Source organism: Lytechinus variegatus, chromosome 10 (genome assembly GCF_018143015.1).
Source record: "Lytechinus variegatus isolate NC3 chromosome 10, Lvar_3.0, whole genome shotgun sequence".
Classification (NCBI taxonomy): Eukaryota; Metazoa; Echinodermata; class Echinoidea; order Temnopleuroida; family Toxopneustidae; genus Lytechinus; species Lytechinus variegatus.
In genome coordinates this window covers 14,562,824-14,586,330 of record NC_054749.1, presented here as the reverse complement: position 1 = coordinate 14,586,330, position 23,507 = coordinate 14,562,824, and the positions used below count along the sequence as shown (strand labels likewise).

At 37.2% G+C, this 23,507-nt stretch overlaps 1 protein-coding gene across 1 annotated transcript in view; it reads left to right on the top strand.

Annotated features, from left to right (window-relative positions):
• The window catches only part of LOC121422605 (meteorin-like protein), a 38,653-nt gene that overhangs the window by 4,394 nt on the left and 10,752 nt on the right, over positions 1–23,507 (top strand). The window contains exon 2 of the mRNA XM_041617757.1: positions 7,367–7,833. Coding sequence (XP_041473691.1) covers positions 7,367–7,833 — 467 coding nt within the window. The remainder of the gene's footprint in view (positions 1–7,366; positions 7,834–23,507) is intronic.

The window sequence follows — 23,507 nt, the reverse complement described above, 5'->3', positions numbered from 1 at the left end:
AACATGGCCATATAACTGTCGAGTTTTTAAAGGTCAAGTTCACCTCAGTAAAATGTTGATTTGAATTAGAGATTGATTAGAGAAAAATCAGACAAGCACAATGCTGAATATTTCATCAAAATAGGATGTACATGTAAAATAAGAAAGTTATGACATTTCAAAGTTTCGCTTATTTTTAACAAAATAGTTATATGAACGAGCCAGTTACATCCAAATGAGAGAGTCGATGATGTCACTCACTCACTATTTCTTTTGTTTAATTTTGCTTTAATTATACAATATTTCAATTTTTACGAATTTGACGATTAGGACCTCCTTGCCTGAAGCATAAAATGTTAAATAATGGAATTCCACGTGTTTAGGGAGGAATGAAACTTCATTTAACATGACAATGACGAGAAAATCAAAATATTTCATATAATAAAATACAAAAGAAATAGTGAGTGATTTCATCAGTTCCTCATTTGCATACTGACCGAGATGTACTATAAATGTTTTTCTGAAATGAAGCGAAACTTTAAAATGACATAACTTTCTTATTTTACATCCGATTTTGATGAAACTTTCAGTGTTATGCTCCTTGAATTTTTCTCTTTTTATTCAAATCAAGTTTTTGTTGGGGTGGACTTGTCCTTTAACCTACTTTTGAATTGACATCATTCATGGGGTACTTGAGGGTTTCCTTCATACATGTATTTCTTTTATAAGACCTGGTGGGTCTTTCATAAAGCTGTAAGTGAAGAGCGACTTTAAGAACGACTGGTGATCCTTTCTTTTGGAAAATGGTATATTCATTGGCAATGGTTTAGCGCGTAAGAAATGATCACCAGTCGTTCTTAAAGTCGCTCTTAACTTAGGAACAGCTTTATGAAACGGCCCCCAGACTTATAGTTCAATATTGTCTGAATTGAATGATGATGATGGTAATGATGAAGGTGTTGATAGTGATGATTATTATGGAAACTGAACATCCGTTTTTACTGAAACAGTTGTTTTGTATTACTTGTTAATTATTATTGAGAGAAGTTGCATATGTATGCATGTTTGTCAAAAGAGGTACAGTGTACATTGTACATATTTGGTGTCTCATGCTAGAGTACCTACATACACCTTACAAACGAACAGGGGTGGTATTCTGAGGTCATTTTATTTTTAAAATATTTTATTTTATCTCTTAAAATGAAATTGGTATTCTGAGATGACATTTTATCTCTCAGATAAAATTAAAAATTTTATCTTGCGTATAAATTTTATCTTGTGTATTTATGATGATACGCAACAGAGCAGTGGCTGCGTAGACATACATGTACCCATCGCGTATCTGGCCATTGCAACGCGGGTGATGTGCTTGCGCCCAAGTTACTTTGAAGAAAAAATAAAATAAACTTAAAAGAGGGTAGGGGCTATTTCATCTCTGTGACGCTGATTTCGTCAATATTTCTAGGTGAATTAACTCCAAATGTTATGAAAATTAAGAAAAATTATATATTCATTGAGAACAACACCTTAAAGTTATTCCTGTGTAATTAGGAGGTATTTCATAAGACTTTTCTTGACCAATATTGTCTTTGAAATGATGCTTGAAAAGATGGGATGTAGACATCGCATATATTCACACTTCAGATCAAATTTGAGATGTTTTTACAGGTTTTTACATGCAGAAACAGAAAATAACATTTAAAAAATCACTGTCTCTACTACAGTACACTGTATGATCAAAGACCCATACCTACATGTATTTGTAGGCCCACAAACTGAAGCATACATGTAATCTTTAGCATAAATCTTTAGCATAAATTGAACAGATTTCTGGGTAGTCAGGCAGTGCCGGTAGATTGCCATTATTACTGTCAAAAGTGATTTAATATTAATTGCATGTTTTTCTATAGATTTGAAACTTTTCCAAACTGACTTTGAAGCTTGATACAAAGACTGTTTGAAAATCATCGCCAATCCACTTTAGATTCCAGCGTAAAGACATATTACCCTGGGTTCAGTTTATGACAGATTCAATTTGAAAAGCTGCAAATACCACCTCGGGCATTATATTTCAAATGAACTTCCACAAATACCCCCCCTCCAAAAGAAAAAAGTTGGAATTTGTTATATGATTGAATGCAAGTTCATTTCACCTGCAAAGGTGTCTGTTTTCATAGATCTTGGATGACCATTTGACCTTATAAAATCTTTTGAATAAACTTTGGCGTGATAATAGAAGATCATAAGGATATTGAATTATATGGAAGTCACACAGGACAATCATCCAACCAAATCAAAATGCGCTTTAGAAATTACTATGAGAGTCTAAAAATATATTATAAGTAGGTCTACCTACCAATTGATAGCCAGGGCAGCCAGTAGTCTGCTGTGCAAACCCTTCACCCTGGAAGTAAAGGGTCTGAATTGCAGCCTACTCATGCCTTGTGTACTGAAGGCCCTCAAATTTTGTATACGTGCTACATGTACATGTAGTCTTTGCATGGAGACACACTTGCTGATCAAAGTTTCAATCAGGGTCTGTGCCTGCAGACTACATGTACATGTAGGCAGCCGGGGTGGGTGCAATGGTGAGGGTAATCACAATATGGATTTTGAAATGGGTCTCGATTCCTATCCCTGAAGAAAACATTTGAGATCAATGTCAAAGGTGCAATTCATTTTTTTAAATTTTATGTAACTTAGGCCTATGTTCACCTGGACTGGTGGTGGTGGTTCATAACTTACAATCATCTTCATGAAAGCAATGTAAAAATTAATGAAATTCTGCCATGGCTGTATGCAGAATTTTTCTTGGGGGACAGGACGCTATAAAAAAATTTGACGGAACTCGAAAAGGAGGGAGCGAAGTGCCCAAGATTTAATATCATCGGGGCATTTTTTTTTCTAAAGTGCAAATGAAGGACTTTGCGCCGCTTTTCGTGAAATTGGTGAAAAAAATTATTTAAAAAAAATGCAAGTTTTCAAAATTTCTGGCAGGCAACTCCCCCCCCCACACTGTGTATGGCCATGAATTCTTCATCAGGTCACTTGCAGAATGAGTTGGGTAGGAGTGCAGGAATTTCAGCTCGGCATACAGGGCCCTGTCGGCCGAACCGTCAGAGATCTGCTCATCAGAAGCCCCTGCCAACTCCTTCGAGCTCGGCTTGTGGGCCCTTTTGGCCAAGCCATCAGAGATCTGCCCATCAGAAGCCTCTGCCAACTCCTGGGTAGGAGTACAGGGCTTCGAGCTTGGCTTGTGGGGCCCTTGAATGCAACTCTAGAAATTAAGTGCAATTCCCTAATATACAATGTACATCGTATTGTTGGTTGACAACCAAGTTGCATTTGATTGCAACTATTCATGAAATGTGCCCTCATACATGTATTAGGGACTTGCACTTATGAGCTCTGGTTTGAATAGAAGAGGGTACAGATCTGTACTCACTCAACATGTGTCTCTGTTTCTATTGTTTGTCTAGAGACTAAAAAACATGCTTTATTGAAGAAGAAAAAAAATAGTCTGCCCCCATTATGAGATTCTGGTAAGCAGGAAACGGCATTTTCCTCTTCCTTTTATCGATAACTAGAGATCCAGTGAAAAGAGTTGGCGTACGAATTGTATTTTAATTGAGTGTTTTGAACTTGACTTGACTGGGGCAGGTCAAGCATGGTAGATTTTCAATGTGCACCTCTTGTGCAGCTAGGAATTTCTATATTTGTATGTAGTTGAATAAACACATTTTTGTAAAAGTCTTTGAAGAAAAGTATGTATTTTTTTCAACTGCGAAGCAGAATAGGAGAAACTTTTATATTTTTTTTCATCTTAAACCAAGAGAGGCAGCCTGAGATACATGTAAAGCCGAATTAATAAAAAGTTGTTCCTATTTATCCTCTGGAAAGTGCTACCAGCTGTATACTAATCTAGCATTTTTTAGCCAGTATTGTTTATCATTATCTAGTCCATATACACTGTATGTAATTACATGTATCTTGGGATTCAATCATGCAGCTTAAATGTGTCTAGATACATGTACATGTATGTATTGTAGCTTTGTATGGTTTTAAAATTGCATTTAAAAATGCAATTTTTGTATCCTCAGGCAAAAAGTGCTACATGTATATAAATCCAGCTGTTATTATGATTATCCAATAATGTGATTCCTTTGCAAACTTTTGTTACTGTTGTAATGTTGTCCTACACCATTTTCAACATGAACATACATGTACCAGGATAACATCTATTCATTTGTAAAGTCCTTTTTGTTGTAAATTAAATACCCTTTGGAGGAACAAACCTTAATTCTGGAAATGGTCAAGGGTCCATTTTATAAAAAGTAACAACTATTGTAACTGTCATTATGAAAACTACCATGGTAACCGACCGTGATTGTGATTGGCTCTACCGAGCCTCGTTACCATGGTATAGTCTGGTTACCATTATTTCAAAATTACATGTACCATACATTAGCTGTAACTCCTAATGAAGCGGACCCCAGAGGGTTTTTATTGTCACAATTTTCTTTTAAATTTTTTTCTGGCTTTAATACATCCAGTGATACACCTGTTTGTGCCGATGATATTTTTCAGCCAGTCATGGTTGAATTTTCGCCAGACTCCAACAACTTTATATATTGGTCACTTGATAGCTCCATGATCAGAGCAAGGTTGCTTGCTTTCTTTACCCAAGCATTTATATTCCCTTATCACAGGCTTCAAGGGGAAACGATTTTAGAATATTAATGTAAACAGACAGGTATTTACATTTCTAGCTCTTCTATGCCCCACTTTTGTTGTGACTGCCCTTTCAAACTGTTAAGCGTGGGTGAAGTTCAGTCTACCATAACTATTTAAGGAATGGCACTTTTCTGTTTTTGCCAACCACATTTCTCCCTTTTTTTCTGTTACCCCCAATCTTGTTTAACAAACTGGTTGAGAAATTGTTGAGTGGAGATATGTGTACTTTACATACATATTTTACTATAGGATGTACAATGTAGTTCAGGTGGGTCTTGGGTGTTTTATAAAGTAGCTGTTTGTAAGTTAAGAGCGACTGTAAGAATGACAGGTGATCCTTTCTTTAGGTAAATGGTGTACACCATTGGCGATGGTGTAAAAAAGGTTCACCAGTCGTTCTTAGAGTCGCTCTTAACTTCCGAACAGCTATACAAAATGGCCCCCTGGTATGTTTTTACTTTTTATGTGGGTACATGTACATGTATGTAATGTGTGCATGTCTCGTTGAGCTCCAATTGTCTTCTATTCTGTTTTTTTTTCATGACCTAGGACTCTGAGACTTACATGTACACATTTTATTTGCAATAAATATGAATAAAAGGCAAATTTGGCAAGTTTTACTTATAATTTGCCATTCATATTCCAAGTAATTTTGATTATTATTTGAAGGTAAAATGTTTTATAGGCCTGAACATTGTATAATCATATTGACCTGACTTGGGCTTTGATTCATTTGGATGACCTCTTGTTGCCATAACAACCATGCCATGATGTGATTCAAAATCAGTCTTTATAGTTTATAACCACCTCTCAGAAAGATGTCTCCCTTGTATGGAAATCTTTGAAGTGATCCAAGCTGCAATTTTGTGGAGAAGGTGGACAATTAGTAATCAGGTTATTTTGGTAAATATCGTTGGAAAGCCATGAAGTGACACTCGGTTGAATTGAAATGTAATTTTGAAGAGAAGATGGACGTTTTAGAGGACATTTCTTAGCCAGGTCGTGTGGTAAACATCAATTGAAGCCAGTGTCACCTGTTGCTCAACTATTTCCTCTTCCAAAAGAGTTGTCTATGGGACAAAAGGGTAATTGGAGAGCAAGGAGAATAGTACACAATCAAGGTAAATAGTAATGAAGTAGCGGACCAACCCCCTTAGCAATAACTCCATTGAGACTTCCAGGTCTCTGTTGGACCAGCAGGCCTTTACGGGATTCCTATCCAATCCCCGATTCTTTGGGCTGTGAATAAAATGCATAAAGCTGTGTCAACCTCTCCTGTTGTGCTGTTTGTTCATGGCTTTTCATTGCCCACGAGCAACAGCTTGCGCAGCGTAAATATGTCTCTTGGCCGTTGATTTAGTTACGCAACAAGTGAGTTCGTAGACAATTAGCAGATTTCAAACTGTGCTCCAGTTGGTCCCATTGTGCCTCTCGGGTTCAGAAAGCCCTTCAGTCCTTTCAACAATTGCTTATAATTGCATGCTTTTACTGTTTGCCTGACTTCTGAGTGCCGTCCCACCAGCGTGTCTCACAAATGGCATGAATGAGCTGATCAGAGAGAGAGAGAATGATAGTGATTTTATATTCAAACCCATTAGTTGGTCATTTTGTTTGTAACTGGTCATTGTCTCACTTTGAGCTTGCCTGGAGCAGTTGTCAATTAAAAACATTTATTTCTCTGTTGAAGTGCAAAGCACACTTTGTTAAGCACTGCTGCTTGAAGAAAAACAGCATGACGAGCAATTAGGTCTTCTTTGCATGGGTTTGGTGATATTGCTGAGGTGTGAATTGCCCTTTTCAGGAAAAGTCAATTTTCTTGTCATAAGTTCATAAACATAACCTTCATGGTCTGATGACATATATTGACATGTAACACTAATATGACTGGGACAAAAAAAACATTCTTAAATGTTATTAACATTTGGTAAGATACAGTAATATACAAATATTCCACTGAGAAGTTAAAAACTTTTGACGTAAACCCAAAGCTGTAATACATGTACAAAGTAGTCCCCCTTTTTTCGAGTAACACAGTCTATACTTCTTGGTTTGTGGTGACATAATTTTTTAACAAAATACTTTCAATAATTAGTAGAGTTTCTAGTTTTAATATTTCATATTTCTTTTGAAGACATGGCTAAGTTTTTCAGCATGTAGGTCTACATATACCTCACCCAACAGGAATGATATTTGATTCAGTCAGGGCATTTGAACTTAGGAATTAGGCCTGGGTCGGAACGGAAGGAATACCGGAATCTGTCTGATGTGCGCGGGTTCCGGTTTTGTTTTTTCTGTTCCAGTACTCTGATAAAACAATGTAATACATAACAAATATTTTCTTCTGATGAATATCTTTACATACATGTAATAATCGAGTATGGTTTATGCAGTCTTGCCAGTCATAACCCAGGTTTCTTTGTTACATTTCAGGTTACCACCAAGAAAAATATGAGAAGACAGGAAAAAACCTGCTGATGTTTACGTGGCCATCTTGTTTTCTTTGTTATTAGCTAAGCTACGAGATGGATATAGAGGGCGGCAGACTCTATATACGTCTCATAGCTTAGCTACTAACAATATGATTTAATACTAATAAAACATAGATACTCATTGATTTTTTTTTCTTCTCTTTGTTTTTCATATTTTTGTGCAGTGGTCTGGAGATAAATGAGGGTGAAAGAACAATACAACAACTCAACATGAACTGCCAAAGCGGGCATATCTCATGGACCTTCCCAAGAAATGCCCTACACATAACATTTTCAAATGGAAAAAACAAAGAGCACTTCCGCCTGTGTTTGAACATCAAAATCCGGGGTAACGGAGCGAACATTTACCGGGAAACGCCGGGAAAGTTAATGCCGCTTCTCCTTGACGACAGGCCGGAGTTCGAAAGGAATACGTTTGGAAGAGAGGTGCATGTGCACGACGTTTTAGAGAGATTACAGTATGAAAGAACTTCTCCTAAAGAGGAGCATTGTTTCGCCGCAAAGGACGGTAAAGCGATTGTTTACGTAGAAGCAGCACCGAATCCTTTAAGCATTAAATATGAAACAACTATTGACTATAGAATAGAACACTTACCGCTGTTCAGGCATCGGTTTCACCATGTGAAAAAAGGTAAGAATACTTCAACTTCACAATTATTTTTGTTCAAATATGTTGTTGATTTACAGACAGTTTTTGTAATCACAATACACAATTCTTTAATATGCCATTTGATTTTAAGCACATTATCAGTGTACGGTATACTGATTGTACAGACTTACATTGTAAAGTGAAACATATCAATCTCCTATCCCCTCTTCCATAATGGTATTTGACAATCTGTGGAGTGTTTCATAAAACAAGTAGTAAGTGATTTTGACTGACTTACAGTATTTGCTCTGAGCCAATCAGATGCAAGGATTTCGGTAGCTTACAACAAAAGTCAGTGCAAAATTTGTTTCATGGAAAGTTCACCTGTAGCATGCTGTTTATGGGTGATGAATACATGTAGTACAGTGTATAAGAACCTTATGGTTATTATTTCAATTAACTGCACATCTATGGCTAATCACATGAGAATTTTGAATTCAAACAGAATCATAATCGCTAGAGGGTATTCATTTGTCTCGCAATCTACTATGGTCAAAAAGGAAATTCGTGATCACTCTCGCAAAAAGTGTTCACTGGCTTTCTAGGAAATTCGTGATCACTCTCGCAAAAAGTGTTCACTAGCTTACAAGTTCACGAGCTTTCGAGTGCCGCTGCAACTCTTTACCAAGTGACGAAAATTATCTGATATCATAGGTCTTAAATTGATATGTCTGTTTACAAAGCAGTTTAGTTTTCTATTAGTTTCTTTCTAGGGAACCTAGTAAATACCGAGCTATTTATTTCTCTGATTAAAAATGAAAATAAATGAAATACACTTGGAATCCAGTTTGAAGACATATACCCATTGCTATGTCAGGTATATAATTGCAATGCTAACCCCTGGCAAAGCTGTTGATCACATGAACAATGTATCTTGCAGAATGTCATTTCATTGAATATATCCACAGGTACTGCTGTACTTCGTATGTATTTCTCTTGATTCTCTTTACTGCATGTTCCCTATCAGTATTATTTCAACCCGGCATTCCCACCAAACTGCATGTTACCCATTTTTTCTCCCTCCAAAAGTTGAGTTAGTATCTCCAAACATCCTGCTACAGTATGTGGAGGTTCCCACAACGGTACGCATGTATGGGACAAATTTTGGATGTCCATTGTGGGAAAATAATCACGTTGAATAACACATATTTTGAAAACAATTACGGCAGTCCCTCGGTGGTTGGTTGTTTTGAGTGCGTTCATGTACCAGTTCCCATACTCACACCTATCTGAGTATTGATTCACATTGGTTCACACATGTATATTCTGGAAAATACAGGCAGATCTATACCCATCCTTTTTTTTTTTACCAAGAATTACCAGGAAGGATAATGTGAAATGCTGTTGACGTAAAGGTCCGTCATTTTTGTTCTGAAGCACCAAATTGATGCTCTTTTAGCAGAGGAATTATTGAGATATACATGTACATTTATGATGTTATTATCGCACAGTATTTATGGTCATAATAGTAAAACTGCCATCATGTGGTCAGGCCATTGCTGAGAGAATTGTGATCAAACTCAACTCCCAAAATCAATTGCAACTTGGAGATTTACCCAATCAGAAGTGGCCTTTTTATTTAAGACTTGCATGTGATTTAAACGCAGTGTTAGCAGTGGCAGATCGGGGGGGGGGGGGCAGGGGTGAAATATGATTTGAGAATTGCCCATTTAACATGCATATTAGCCAAATTGGAAAGACTTGTCATCTGCGCCCCCTCCACTTTAGAGCAGATACATGTAGGCCTACAAACCATGGGGGCCATCTCGAGTCCTCAACTTCTCATACCTGGCCAGTTTCCTGACCCATATGGCATAATGCTTGTGTAGTCTCGCAATACAGACCCACTCGAATGATAACATACTAATTAACTACTGTACTCGATACATTTATACCACAATGATTATGTTACCAAGTAGCAAAACAGTTACTTTTCCTCTTAAAACATTTTTGTTTCTCTATACAAATACAATTATAGGTCAATTTAGTAGATATCAAAAGGCATACATTTTAAGACTATTATAACACATGGTGAAGGAGAGGCCATACCAGTTCCCTCCCCCTTCAAGATTTGGTATTTGTGCCCTCTTTATTCCAAAATTCTGGATCCGCCACCTTTACATGTATAATTGAAAATCAGTTTACATTTGATTTTGAGTTCCGATTGATTGCAGTTCTTACTGCAACGGGCCAACAGAGGCTGATCTGTTGATTTGCAGTCATGAGGACCATGCAATATGATCTTATTAAAAAGTGTAGCAACTAGCAACGCATACTTTTCGTACATATTTGTAGGTGATGAATGTCGACCTGAAAAACGTTGCCGAATGATGGTAATTGCATCAGATGCAAAGCCTCTTGTACAGTACTGCCTGTATCCTATTGGCCATGATTCTTTAGGCTCACGAGGTTCCATTCCTCTGCACTGACATACATGTAGGAAACCCTAAACTACTAATATCTCCTGCCCCCTACTATGCCCATATAAGGCAATCTGTTTAAAAAAACTCTCCGACTGATAGTGATACCATGGTCCATGGTGATACCGATTCTGCTTCGAAAGGAGGGATGGGAGAACTAGAGAGAGAGAGAAACAGAGGGAAGGGAGGAGGGTGGGGTGTCTGATGCAGGTCCTATCAATGATAATTGGAAGGAAATAAAATGATCACAAGTTTAACTGATAATGATTCTGCTTTAAAAGAAGGGCTGGAGAGCCAGAGAGAGAGAGCAAAAGAAACAAAGAATGAATGAAGGGTGGATGTTGGGGCATCTGATTCCTGTCTCATCAATGGTAATGGGAAGGAAATGAAAGTCAGAACTAAGATTAAGAATTAAGATCTATTTAAAATCACCCTGACTGACATGGATTCTGCTTTGAAAGAAGAGATTGGAAACCTAAAGAGAGAGAGAGAGCCCGATAAAGAATGAAGGGAGGAGGATGGGGGTATCTGATTGTGGTCCTGTCAATGATAGTTGTAAAGAAGTGATGATAAGTTTAAAATCTGTTTAAAATACCATCTCATACTCACCAATTCCACTTCAAAAGAGGGGTGGGATAAGAGAGAGAGAGAGGCCAAAAAAAAGAATATTGGGAGGAGGATGGGGCATCCGATGCCAGTCCTGTCAATGATAATTGGAAGGAAACGATCACAAGTTCAGATCCAGTATTTTTTAGTTCCACCTCTGGTCCACTCAGGAGGTAATCGTACACCGAGACTTTCCTTCGTCTGTGCCATACCTGTAAAGGGCAGCCAGGATCGTGTTTGTTCTGCCTCGAGTTGTAAAAGCAGAACCTGACCCCCCAAATGGCATCAAATATACCAAGGGTGTGTTCAATGTCGATTTTCAAATTTAAACAGCAACATGAATCACGATTGAAAACTCGATTAGAAAACAATGAACACGATCAGTGGTGCACTGTTCAGTGTCGAAAATATAACGCTGTTCATGTTGATTGTCTTTAAATTTCCCGTTTTCGTAAGCGCAGTGTTATGACCCATCACGAGAGGTCAGTTCTGGCACCTGTTTTGTGTAGGCTTCCACTGCGATAGCAAATTTAAAGACGTTTCAAAACTCAATTGTGTTCAATGTCGCATTCGCGATGCTTAAGGTCGTGAAATTTGAACTGATCACGTTTACAAACGCATCTTTGACGTTTAAATTTTCCTACAAATCATGATTTGAAAGACGTTTACTCTTAAGACCAGGAAAAAAGAGGACATTGAACACATCCTTTGTTTCTTGTTATATCTGCGTTTTGTAATCACGTTTTCAGTCACGTTTCATGTTGCCGTTTAAATTTGGATACTGACATTGAACACACCCCAAGTTGAACCTGACGGGGATATCGCTCTGCAAGAAGAATGAGATAGAGTGTGTTCGAGTATGTGTGTGACTCCTTGTTCCAACTTGCCTTGTTCAGACTGTTCTTCAACTCTCAAGTATTTATACACTTTTTTACAGTATACATGTATATATATATCTTTTTTTAAAGTTGGACCTTCTTTTCCAGCCTTCATTAATCAGGCAACTCGTTTAACTGGCCATTAATGCCATTAATCTTTGTTCTGAAGATACATATTTTTGTATTAATATCAATCTATTTTTTTAGAGAGGGGGAATAAGGGAGCAACATCGTTATCTGAGTCACATCTTAATGGGGGGGGGGGGGTGCAAGCAAAATATGTATAGCAGTAATAATTTATTTGTTCTAAAGTTTATTCATTGGGGGTTATAACTCAACATTTATTGATATTATGAAATTAGGTAGGAAGGATACCTGCAAAGGAAGGTTCTTTCATACCAACTCCATTACAAAAATGCCAATAAATCACCTAGGGATTTGTTCAGGCCTATTCTTTTATGTGTATTCATCAAGCATTCACACCCCCTTAATCACATAAAGTTTGTGTGGTAGTGAGCCAGAAAAGGAACTCACATGTACATGTATGTATCTTGCTTTTCATCTTCAGTTTTTGTAATCTGCAAATCAAACTGCAAAAATCCGTCTGATAGTGGTCATAAGTATAGATTAACAACCAAACTTGTGGGTATTTACTTTTTTGAATGTTACTATGCAAGTATTTTCCTGCATGATGGACAAAATAACTGACCATTTTCTGAACTGGGCAGACTTCCGAATCAGAAAATAATCAGGTATTTTATGTGATTGGGCGGGTATCAAAGCATGTCGAGAGACAGAAGTCGAGTGAATAGGAGGAGGAGGAAAAAGGTGAACTGTGGCGTAGAAAGAGGCCCCCAGTAAATCTTGTTTTCTTTAGCAGGTTTAGACTCACAAAAGTATTCACACTGCCTTGAACCTGAGCTATAAGCTGAAAGGTGAAGAGAAGTGACACGGAGGAAAGGTGCCATTTTGGCACAAAACTTCTTTTGACCACATTATTATCATAGTCTTTTAGAGCCCCTCCAACTGTTCCTTTTTATACCTGGTTCAACCCCCCCCCCCCGCCAGAGTGCCTTTGTGATGTGATAGAGACCCAGATGAGACACGCTTTAACAGCCCTCGCATGCAGATTTGTACGATTAGGAACCGATTGAATGCTTGTGTAGGAAGCCAGGTATCAAAAGAAAATGTTGGGACGATTTTTGGTGCAGATGACTCCATTGACCCTCCCCTTCACGACTGTATTGACTTGGCAAAGTTAAATACATAGACAAGCCCTCACGATAGTAAGGTCTGCTTGAAAAGATGAAAACTTCCTTGCAGTGTATGCTGAATTTGATTGTTCAATTATTAAAGAAGCAAACTTACAAGCACCAAGGGCAGTCGGTCTTTGGGCAAGGTCCTCTTTTATGTACATGTATTGTTGACCTGTAAAGTCAAGAAATACCAATATATTTAAATCTACCAATACTGATTTGATCTTCATAACATGTTTGGATAGTCCCAAGTTTGTAAAAGGTATTTTAATTGGTAACTGTTTCCTTTGGAGAGCAAACAGATTAGTCTTCCAACAAGAAATTCAAATCATCCATTAACACGTCGGCCCACATGTGTATAGCTACTCAAAGTAATTATGTTTTCTTTCATGGATTTGTGATTAGTTTATTCTTTAATTACTCTTTAAACTTTGTATCAAAGACTATAATACAGGCTGTAGGGCAGCAGGTGTAGAATTTACAGGCACATGTAGTTCTACAGGTCAATTTGCATGTATTGTCTTTCCATTTTTTCAAGTTGAATGCATGGATGCATTTACCCAAGGTGAAGACATTTATATTTGCTCCATAATTATGCCAAAAGTGCCCCTTTTAATTTGAAATTTCTCAGTAGAACAAACTTCTATTTTCCAACTACATGTACTGTATATGTTGACTTTGGCAGAATTACCTTCCTGCTAAAATTAAAAAACTCCACTATATTGCATTTCTTGAAAGGAAGTTCACAGTCTCGGCTTCCATCACCTCCCAGAATCGATCAAGATGCCTTGCTTTGTCTCTATTGCACTTAGGTATTGTCAAGCAGGGACGGAAGTGGTCCTTTTCTTTGCCGGATCAAGTTTCTAACTTCCCACGTGCATAATTAATCAGTGAAGTAATATGTCCCCGACTCCCTGTTCTTAGTAGGCATACATATGGTTGAACTCACAGGCTCATTGACAACTTAGCACCTATTTGAGCACTGCTGCTCAATAGAATAAGAGATGATAGGTCCATGCTAAAATCATTGTTTGTATATTGAGTTCATTTTTCACAAGTGCTTTGTGTAATTGCTGTACGATGTATCCAGGAAAAGTGACTTTTTCCCTCCCCAATGAATTTGTTACTGGCAGGTGCTGACTGTTTTATTTTCACCCCTTTGGTTTGTATTTGTTATAGATATGAGTGTCATAAAGTCTCAAATGCATGTACAATGTACCTGTTCTTGGTATTAACAACATGTACCATTTAATATTTCAAAAGTGTAATGTGTATGCCTCATATCTGTTACAATAGTGCTCTCCCCTCCATCTCCACTCCTTTTGTGAAAAGCGCAAATAGAGACATGCAACTTTGCTTATGTATTTTGCACTATACAAAAACGTTTCATTATTATCATTATAAATAGTATTTCATTACAAGACAGACAGAAGTCACAGAACTGTTACAATTATTCAACTAGAAAAGATAATGAAAGAGCTCTCCAAAGTAATCTTCTTTCGAAATGTGTGCTTTTTTTATTATAGATATTTAAATCAGAGACAATTTGCACCCATTGTTTCAGAACAGTGCACCTTTTGAGAATGCTTTGCCCTCAAAGGTTAGGAGGGCTTGACTTTTGTCAAGCTTATTTCTGGTAAACTTGTTTTTTAATTTGTCAGTAGGCGATTTCTCTTGCATTCATCCTGTAGGCCTGTACTTTTAAGGCTTCAAGCATGGAGCTGTGTTCATAGCTCCATGCGTCAAGCCTTTTTAAAAGCCAGTTCAGACTTGGGGATTACCATCATGAGAGAGCATAAGAGGAATATGTTTCAAGTTTCAGGATAAGGGAAATTGCTGGCTGAGTAAACAAGTGCTAACATCATGTAAATTTTATCAGTCACATACATGTACTTTCTGAAAAATATGAGCAATAACGATCTCAAGAATGTCCTCAAATGTGATGATATCCCATTGAAACATTCAAGTACAACCTATGCTATAGGGCCTAATGTTAACCAGGGTTTCAAAGAGGGAGTTCCGAAAGAGGCCAAAGATCTGTCTCATCCCTTGGTTCACACTGCATCGATACACCTTTTTTTAATGCTGGTATAGACAATCCTATTCCAAGGTTTACATGTGTGTATCTGTCATTTTAATGAGAACTACATTTTAGAGTTTTATCCTCAAAGTTACCATCCTGCGATAACATTTTCCTAATGATATCCTCTAATGGTCCGCTCACATTGCCCCCAAGCCGCCTTACCAAGGGGATTTAAAAGGGGGAATCTTTTCTAAAGAAGAGTATGCTTATTTGACCTCAAGCTTCTTATATTGATTACCCCTGTGACAAACGAGAAGCTAAAACCTGTCCTTCAATGCAGATTGGTTATTATCCCCACTTCAACCTCCTGCTAATACTGTCTGCCAATACTGTCACTGTACCTTCATCAAAAACATCCCCTTGGGTATTTGCCCCTAAACTTTCAGTCAATCCCTGAGGGATTTATTACTGTTAGGGGTAATGCCCTATTCATTTTAATGTGCTCTAATACCATGCCCATGCTGCTAATGAGTCCATTTAATTGGTTTGCATTGAGTGTTACATAGACTGGCTGCCAGGAGGGCTACACATTTTTGTTTTATTTTGTTATTTCATTTTTTTTTTTTTGGGGGGGGGTTACAAAGAACAACTGCTGTCATTAGGGGATGGGGTAATGCCTTATTCATTTAAATGTGATCTAGTGCCATGCTCTCCCTGTGAAAAATGAAGTCATTTTGCTGGCTTCACTGATTTGAATTGAGTTTTCTATCAGGAATATATCACTGGTTCTATAGTATTAGGGTAGCCATCAGGAGGAGGGAGCAAATATTATCATCTTTTATTATTTATCTATCTTTATTCTCTATTTTATTTATTTATTTATTTATTTGTTTGTTTGTTTATTCATTCATTTATTCATTTATCATTATTACTATTATTATTGTGATTATGATTATTGTTGTTGTTGTTGTTATTATTATTATTGGTTTTTTTTAGGGGGGTACTTTCAGAGCTCACCAGCCAAACAGTTAACATTGGACCTCATGGGAATTTCAGGGGCTCTTTGTTATCCAGACTCTGAATGGCAATTTGGGAGCCTTGTGTAATTTTTCCCTGGTCCTAAGGCAATGTTTTTGAAAAATTGATAAGATCTGCTGTCAGTATTAAAGGGAATTCGGAGCTAGAAGACTGCAGGGCAGTTGATAGATGATAGTGTACTTTAATAGATCAATAGAATCATCATTGCTTCATATGAGAATGGCCCAGGTCAAGCAGCTAGTCATTGCATGATTTGCATTATGTTTCCAGACCTGTATGGTGAATCTGTATTAGACATCTTTGCCCTGATATATAACCATCAAGCATCATCAACACTGTATTGTTGTGGTCTGGGGTTCTGACTCTCGCCTTCAAAATCCGAGAGTCGTGGGTTTGGATCCTAGCCATGGCATAACTTCCCTCCAGCAAGAAATGTACCCACATTGTGCTGCACTCAACCCAAGTGAAGTACATGGGGAACCTGTAGTATACATGTAGGTAGGAATTCGTCCAAAACCTTTGAGTGCTCACTGAAATCTGTAGCCTAAGTTAGCTGGGGTAAGCATCTTGAGAACTTAACAAGGTGGATCTGCAGCCATGCACAATTTCAATTACATATGTATTATGGTATGTTCAATGCAGGCCTACTATTTTGGGAAAGCAATAATCAACAGGTTCGGCTTGTACATCAGTATTAAAATTCATCAAAAAAGGCTTTTGAGTGCTCACCGAGTAAATTCTGTAGCCTAACTTCGCTGAGATAATACTAGAGGAGCTCCTTGAGCACCTAACAAGGTGGATATATGCAGCCATACACAATTTCAATTATTATTATGTTCAATGGAGGCCTATACCATAGAGCTATGTTAATAGCTCCATGCCTATACTATTTTGGCAAAGCAATAAACAACAGGTTAAGCCTACACATACCCTGATATTACCCATGTCTATTCTTTGTAAACACTCAGTAGTTGTAGCTTCCTGATCTCACTCATCTTTTGTTCTCTTTCTTGCTTGGTAAGTCTTTGTTGGTATATTGATTATGTGATTGATGCCTTGACAATTCCCATTGTTCAAGTTCACTGCTTCCCTGATACTCCACAACAGGATTAGTCTTCTTTCTAGTCTTCAAGATTCTGAGATATCATTGTAGTGATTGAGATAACAATCGAACGGAACTTGATTCTAATGGGGAGTCATTAATACCCTTTTCATAAACCTATCCTCCAATTAGCCGCCTAAGAGTAATGCGGATAATTCAATAAAAATTGCGTTCATAAACTCCGAAAATAAGCCGCATTATTTTTACGAGCGCCCGTCCTGAAAAAGGGGGATAATCGCCATGACAACTGGACACGCCCCCTCCGATGCGGTTGTGTTGGAAAAGGGTGACCTTTTGACCGCACCATGGCAATTATCCGCATAATTTGGAAATGCGTTCATAAACTCAAAATCTTGTCCCGATGCTGCTATTATGCGGATAATAGCAGCATCAGAGTAATGCGGATAACTCTTGTCCTCCTCCAATTTTACGACCAAATTATGCTGCTATTAGCCGCCTAATTCATTTTAATGGGGTTTATGAAAGGGGTGTAGCAAATAAGAGGGAGAATAGGAACAGTAATGTTCAAATTATCTGTGTCTGCATCAATTAAATACATGCAATTAGAGTGATCGATCCTTACTCTTTTTTTGCTTTTCAACAATGATCAATATACCTTTCATTTAGATCCCCATTGAGAGTGGGAAATGGTAAAGTAATGTTCAAATTTCCTTTATCTATCAGTTAAGTTCATATAGCCCTAATTACTGTGATCGAACCTGGACCTTTTGCTCTTCAACGAATTATACCTTATTTATAAAACTTAGGAATCTACCTTTCATTTGGATTTCGACTCTGACATGAAAATGCATGTAGACCTACAACATCTCTTTGTTATTGGGAGAAGTGCATTGACTGATATGACAATGAAAACAAAAAATTATGAAAGATGGAAACCAGTGGGGAGACAAGATTCAAAGTCTACTGGTAAACTTATTGTAAATGTACATTTAGAAAATTGTGTCAGATATTTTTAAAGCAAGTGGATGCTCGTATATAATAACCAACAAGAAGAGTCTCTGTTTTCTCATTTCTATCCAAGGGACTTGGTAAAATAAGTGCATTTCATCACTTTCCCCATGAGAAGAAATCTTGGTGCATGGGGCATTAGACCACCACTATCGTGTTTACACATTGACTCGGCTCGGGGGTTGAACACGAGAGCCGTGCTCAACACGGCAATTTTATGCTGTGTAAACGCGATCAGAGTGATCCGCGAGCCGTGTCGAACACGGCTTTATCGATCCTACAAAATGGAAGGTTTCAACCCGCGACCCGAGTCAGACTCGGCAATTTTTTCGTGTGTAAACAGAAAGCCGTGTCGAACTCTCTTGACCTAGGTCACTGCGCGCTTTCACTTTTGGCATTGTTGTTGTTCGCACGGACAAGATTCGATTCCAGCGGTGAATTTCCCGCGTTTAATTTGCGACGTCATAATTCTTCTTCCGTTCGAGATCCGCGAGCCGTGTTGAACTCGCCTTTTTATATGTACGTATGAACGCGATCTCTGATCCCTTCTTCGCAGTGTTCAACCCGGCTCGCGGATTCAACACGCGAGCCGAGTCAATGTGTAAACACGGTATATCTTGCCCCCCTCTTTCGTAACAAGCCTATCGAAAAGGAGATTAAGAGGTTTGAGTATTTCACACCATGCCTCATCCAAATCTTATTTCATCACAGCACCTTTAAATTGAAATCCTGTCTTAATTGTAGGTTCCCCGTTGGGTATCTCACACCCTTGTCTTTTCAACCCCAGTACTGCAGTCCCACCAACCCCAGTGCTTTAGTCCCACCAATGAAACCAATTGATTGTATGCCATTGGTAATAATGTACTATCTTCGATTGGTCTGGGGTCAACTGTGCTGGTGTGACTGGCATTAGTTCTAACCTTTGCCTTCTGAAGACCACTGTACACTGTTCAAACCCAGTCATACAAGGGATTAAAAATAAGTCACGATGGGGTCAACAATTACAAGAAAATGCACCCAATCAAGCAGAAATGAGTAAATGATTTGAGGCTATGAGCCCCCCCTCATGAAATCGTAGGCGTTATATTCAACTGGTTGACACCTTTGGACAAAAGTCGGTGTAAATCTGGTTTTAAATCTTTGTTAACTGTTAGCCTGGACAATGGTGTTCGGTAATGGAAAGGGTATTAAAAGCTCGTGGTGTGGAGGTCTTGTTTGGAAATATTTTCAAACGACACCTTTGTAACAAAGAACGAATCTGAAGACTGACCTCAAATCTGGAGAAAAAGTCTTGAAAAACGATTACCGATGTGAGTCATACATGTAAAATCCCTAAATTTGATTTTGTTTGTCACCCCATGAAATTGGTAGGGACAATCGTCGTCGCAAAGACCACATGTCAATTTCAGGAATTCGATCCGTTTATATACATTGTTCTTCGGGATAACAGTTAATGCTTTACATAAACCTTACTTGCAACTTTTTGATGCATGCATGGGAAATTCAATATCCATTTTATGGTTTGATGAAAGAAAGTTGCCAATGCATGATTCATATGCAGTTTCCAAATGCAGAATTGAGTTTTAATTTCAATTTCTAGAACATGCACTGGTACACAAATAGCACAAGACTTCAGAAAAGTAAAAAATAATATTATTAAAATGATCACATATTTACATTGTCAATATTGACAAAAAAATAATGGAAACTGATCAAATCTCTCCAATATTTGTTACTCTGTGTTGAAGTTTGAATTGTATCAAACTCCAAATTGATTAAAGTTGCAGGGCTCAATGATTTCTTGATTTTTAACCCTTGAATCAAATTAAATCTTCACAAATTTTAATGATATGAAATGTTTACCCTTGCCAAACAAGTCAGCAGGTGCAGGGACCTTATCAATAGGAAGTTAGCATTAAAAAGATCAAAGTCTTTTGTATTTTAACATAATAGGGTATTTGGGGGAGTCAAGAGATACACGACTGAAGGCTCCACTGTACTAGTAGTAAATAGCATTGTTGCCAATTGTCTTGACGTAAGCCCTCAACTGCATTCACGTTTTAAAAAACAGTTGAATGAGCATTTGACATTTGCCACAAGTGATTTTAACTGAAATATTTTCTTTTTTATTTGTCACATGTAAAGCTCTTGAGAAATACATTTTTGTATTAATCAGACTAGTCATGACGATAACAACTATGTTCCGAAACAATTTGATATGGAATCTTCTAAGAATTATTCAGTGACCGGACGTGGTGGCTCAGTGGCAGAGTATTCGGCTCATAAACATATCATGGGTTTGATTCTTGGTCGAATTATTCCAAGTGATTACAAAAATGAGACCTTCGTTCTTGACTGGTGCTTGGTATACATGTATTAGAAGGGTCAATGATTAAATTATATCATATATGTATGCTCTGCCTGCTTGGAAAAAAGTTCATAAGAGCGGAAGTGGCTTTGATTGGGTTCTAAGAATTATCTTTATTATTAGAAGAACTTGGTTAGCATCATGATGTATCAGTTTTATAATGTTAGAGTATGAATGCACCCTCTCCTCAGTATGCACAGAAGTTCCCCGCTGATACTGAACTAAAAAAAAAAAAAAAACGTCTGAACTGTGAGTACATTCCCTTTCTGTAATTAGGCTTGACATTCCTTTAGCCCGAGCACAAGGGAACAATGCTTTGTTCAAATTATGTTGATTTATTGAGAAGTGTTTTTTTTTTGTGATTTAGTCTAGATGGCAATGGTACTTGCAGTATGCAAAATTTAATCCTAATGGATGGGAGAGGAAATAATTGAAAGTATAATTTATAAGTTATGATTTGCTATGCATGTAAGCACTATTTTGGCTATCAAATTCTATCATAAATAATCACAAACAGTGCTGGAGCAGATCCAAGATTTGTTTCATGGGTGGGGGGGGGGTGTAATCGCTGCCACACGCAGCCGGGAGGGGGGGGGGTAAGGGGCAGTTCCCCCCCATTTTTTTTAAAACTTACATTTTTTTCCTGAAAATATTTACAAAAAATTCACTGTACATGTAAGTATGCATCAAATCCTTCCATTTCACATTACAAAATATAAAAGCTCTCTAAATAACGAGCTCAGTTGTTTCCTCGCTCAGGTTTTTTTCGAAAAAGTTTGACTTGTCCTGCCCCCCCCCAGCAAAAAAAAATTATGCGTACCGCCATGGGTCTAATTAGAGAATATGAAAATCAGCAATGCTTAATAATTTATAATATGATAATATAAAGTGGGTTCTTGTATACTAAGGCTCATGCCTGCCAGATATATTTCTGAACAAGATGAGTCATAACCAACAATCCGTTGGTTAAAAAAAAATTTATTTGTGTTTCAGTTCGACACAAAATCTTGTTTTAATCAACCAACAGTTGGTCACCAGGTTCTATCTGTACAGAAGGATAGTTACAATGTAGGAGTAGAACCTGTTGAATTGGAAAACGGTTTTGAAAATCACTAGTTATAAAACCATAAGAAACCAATTAAATCAATATAATCTGGTGCATTGTAATGAGCAGCTTATTGTGCTTTGTGTGAATAATTGTGAGAATATTCAACTGTTCATATTTTTCCAATGATTGATTAAACCTCCCCCAACTGGGCTGTGGAATTGGTAGCAGGTGGATTTCTGTGAAAATTCAATCAATTATTTTTGTCGGCCATATTGTAGTGAAAGTGAAAACATGTGTTGGGCGATATTCCTCCGAGGTCTCATGCATCATAATGTTGGTTGATTATATAAAGAAGTAATGACATAAAAGGGAAGTAATGACGAAATGGTATCATTTAATTGCTTAAAGATTGAAAGCCATCATTGTTTAGTTACCTGAAAATTGTAATCAATTTTATAAAATTATCATTAGATGATTGAATCGTCAGAAATTTCAGAGCTGAAATTGTTTGTTATCATAGTCTCGCCTCTTGAACACTAATGACTTCATATTCATCATTACCAATCTGATTCCCGGAGCTGTCACTTTAATATGTTGGGGTTTTTTTCATGGAAGGGGTGGGGGGGCACGTGCATGTGTGTAATTTGCATAACAAATTCATAACCTGTCCTCTGTGGTGCCTTTTTATTTAATAGGTCAAGTCCACCTCAGAAAAATGTTGATTCGAATGAATAGAGAAAAATCAGGCAAGCATAATGCTGAAAATTTCATCAAAATCAGATGTAAAATAAGAGAATTATGACATTTCAAAGTTTTGCTTATTTTTCATAGAATAGTTATATGCCCAATTTAGTCACATGCAAATGAGAGAATCGATGATGTCCCTCACTCACTATTTCTTTTGTTTTTTATTGTTTGAATCATACAATATTTCAATTTTTACAGATTTGACAATAAAGACCAACTTGACTGAGCCATGAAATGTTAAATAATAGTAATTCAGCATGTTCAGGGCAAAATAAAACTTTGTTTCACAGGACAGTGAGGAGAAAACAAGAATTTTTCATATTTCATATAATAAAATACAAAAGAAATAGTGAGTGTGTGATGTCATCAGTTCCCTCATTTGCATACCGACCAGGATGTGAATATACCTATTTTGTGAAATTAAGCGAAACTTAAAATTTTATAAACTTTCTTATTTTCCATCCAATTTTGATTAAATTTTCAGTGTTGTGCTTGTAGGATTTTTCTCTTTTTATTCAAATCCACTTTTGGTCGGGGTGGACTTGTCCTTCAAGAATCGTACTGGGAATTTCTGTGGAAATTAAGACAAAAGGTTGCATGGACTACATGTACTTATATGGGTTTATTTTCATTTTGTCTAATGCCAATTCGTCCAATCGCCAACTCGTCTACTATAATTTGGTCTTCCATCCATTTGTCCAATATCCACATGATCCAATAGCCATTTAGTCCATATACCAGTTTGTCTAATGAGACTAATTGTTCATTGGGCAAAAGAAATGAAAATAAAACAAATATTAGACCAACTGGCTACGAGATAAAATGGTCATAGACGAACTGGTGATTAGATTGAGTGATGATTGGACCAAATGGTGACTGGACCAAATGTTTATTGGACCAAATGGTTGTTGGACGAAATGTTGATGGACAGAATGACATTAGATTGGATTAAAGGGGAAGTTCACCCTGACAAAAAGTTTATTGTAAAAATAGCAGAATAAATAAAAAATATTGCCGAAGGTTTGAGAAAAATTCATCAAATAATTAAAAAGTTATTAGAATTTCAATTATTTGATTTGTGACGTCATATGCGAGCAGCATTCCTACATAGCGAATGGTAAAAAATCAATGATATGTCATTTTCTCACAAAATTGAAAATGGTTTTCACTGTACCTTTTGTATATCAATAGACAAATCATT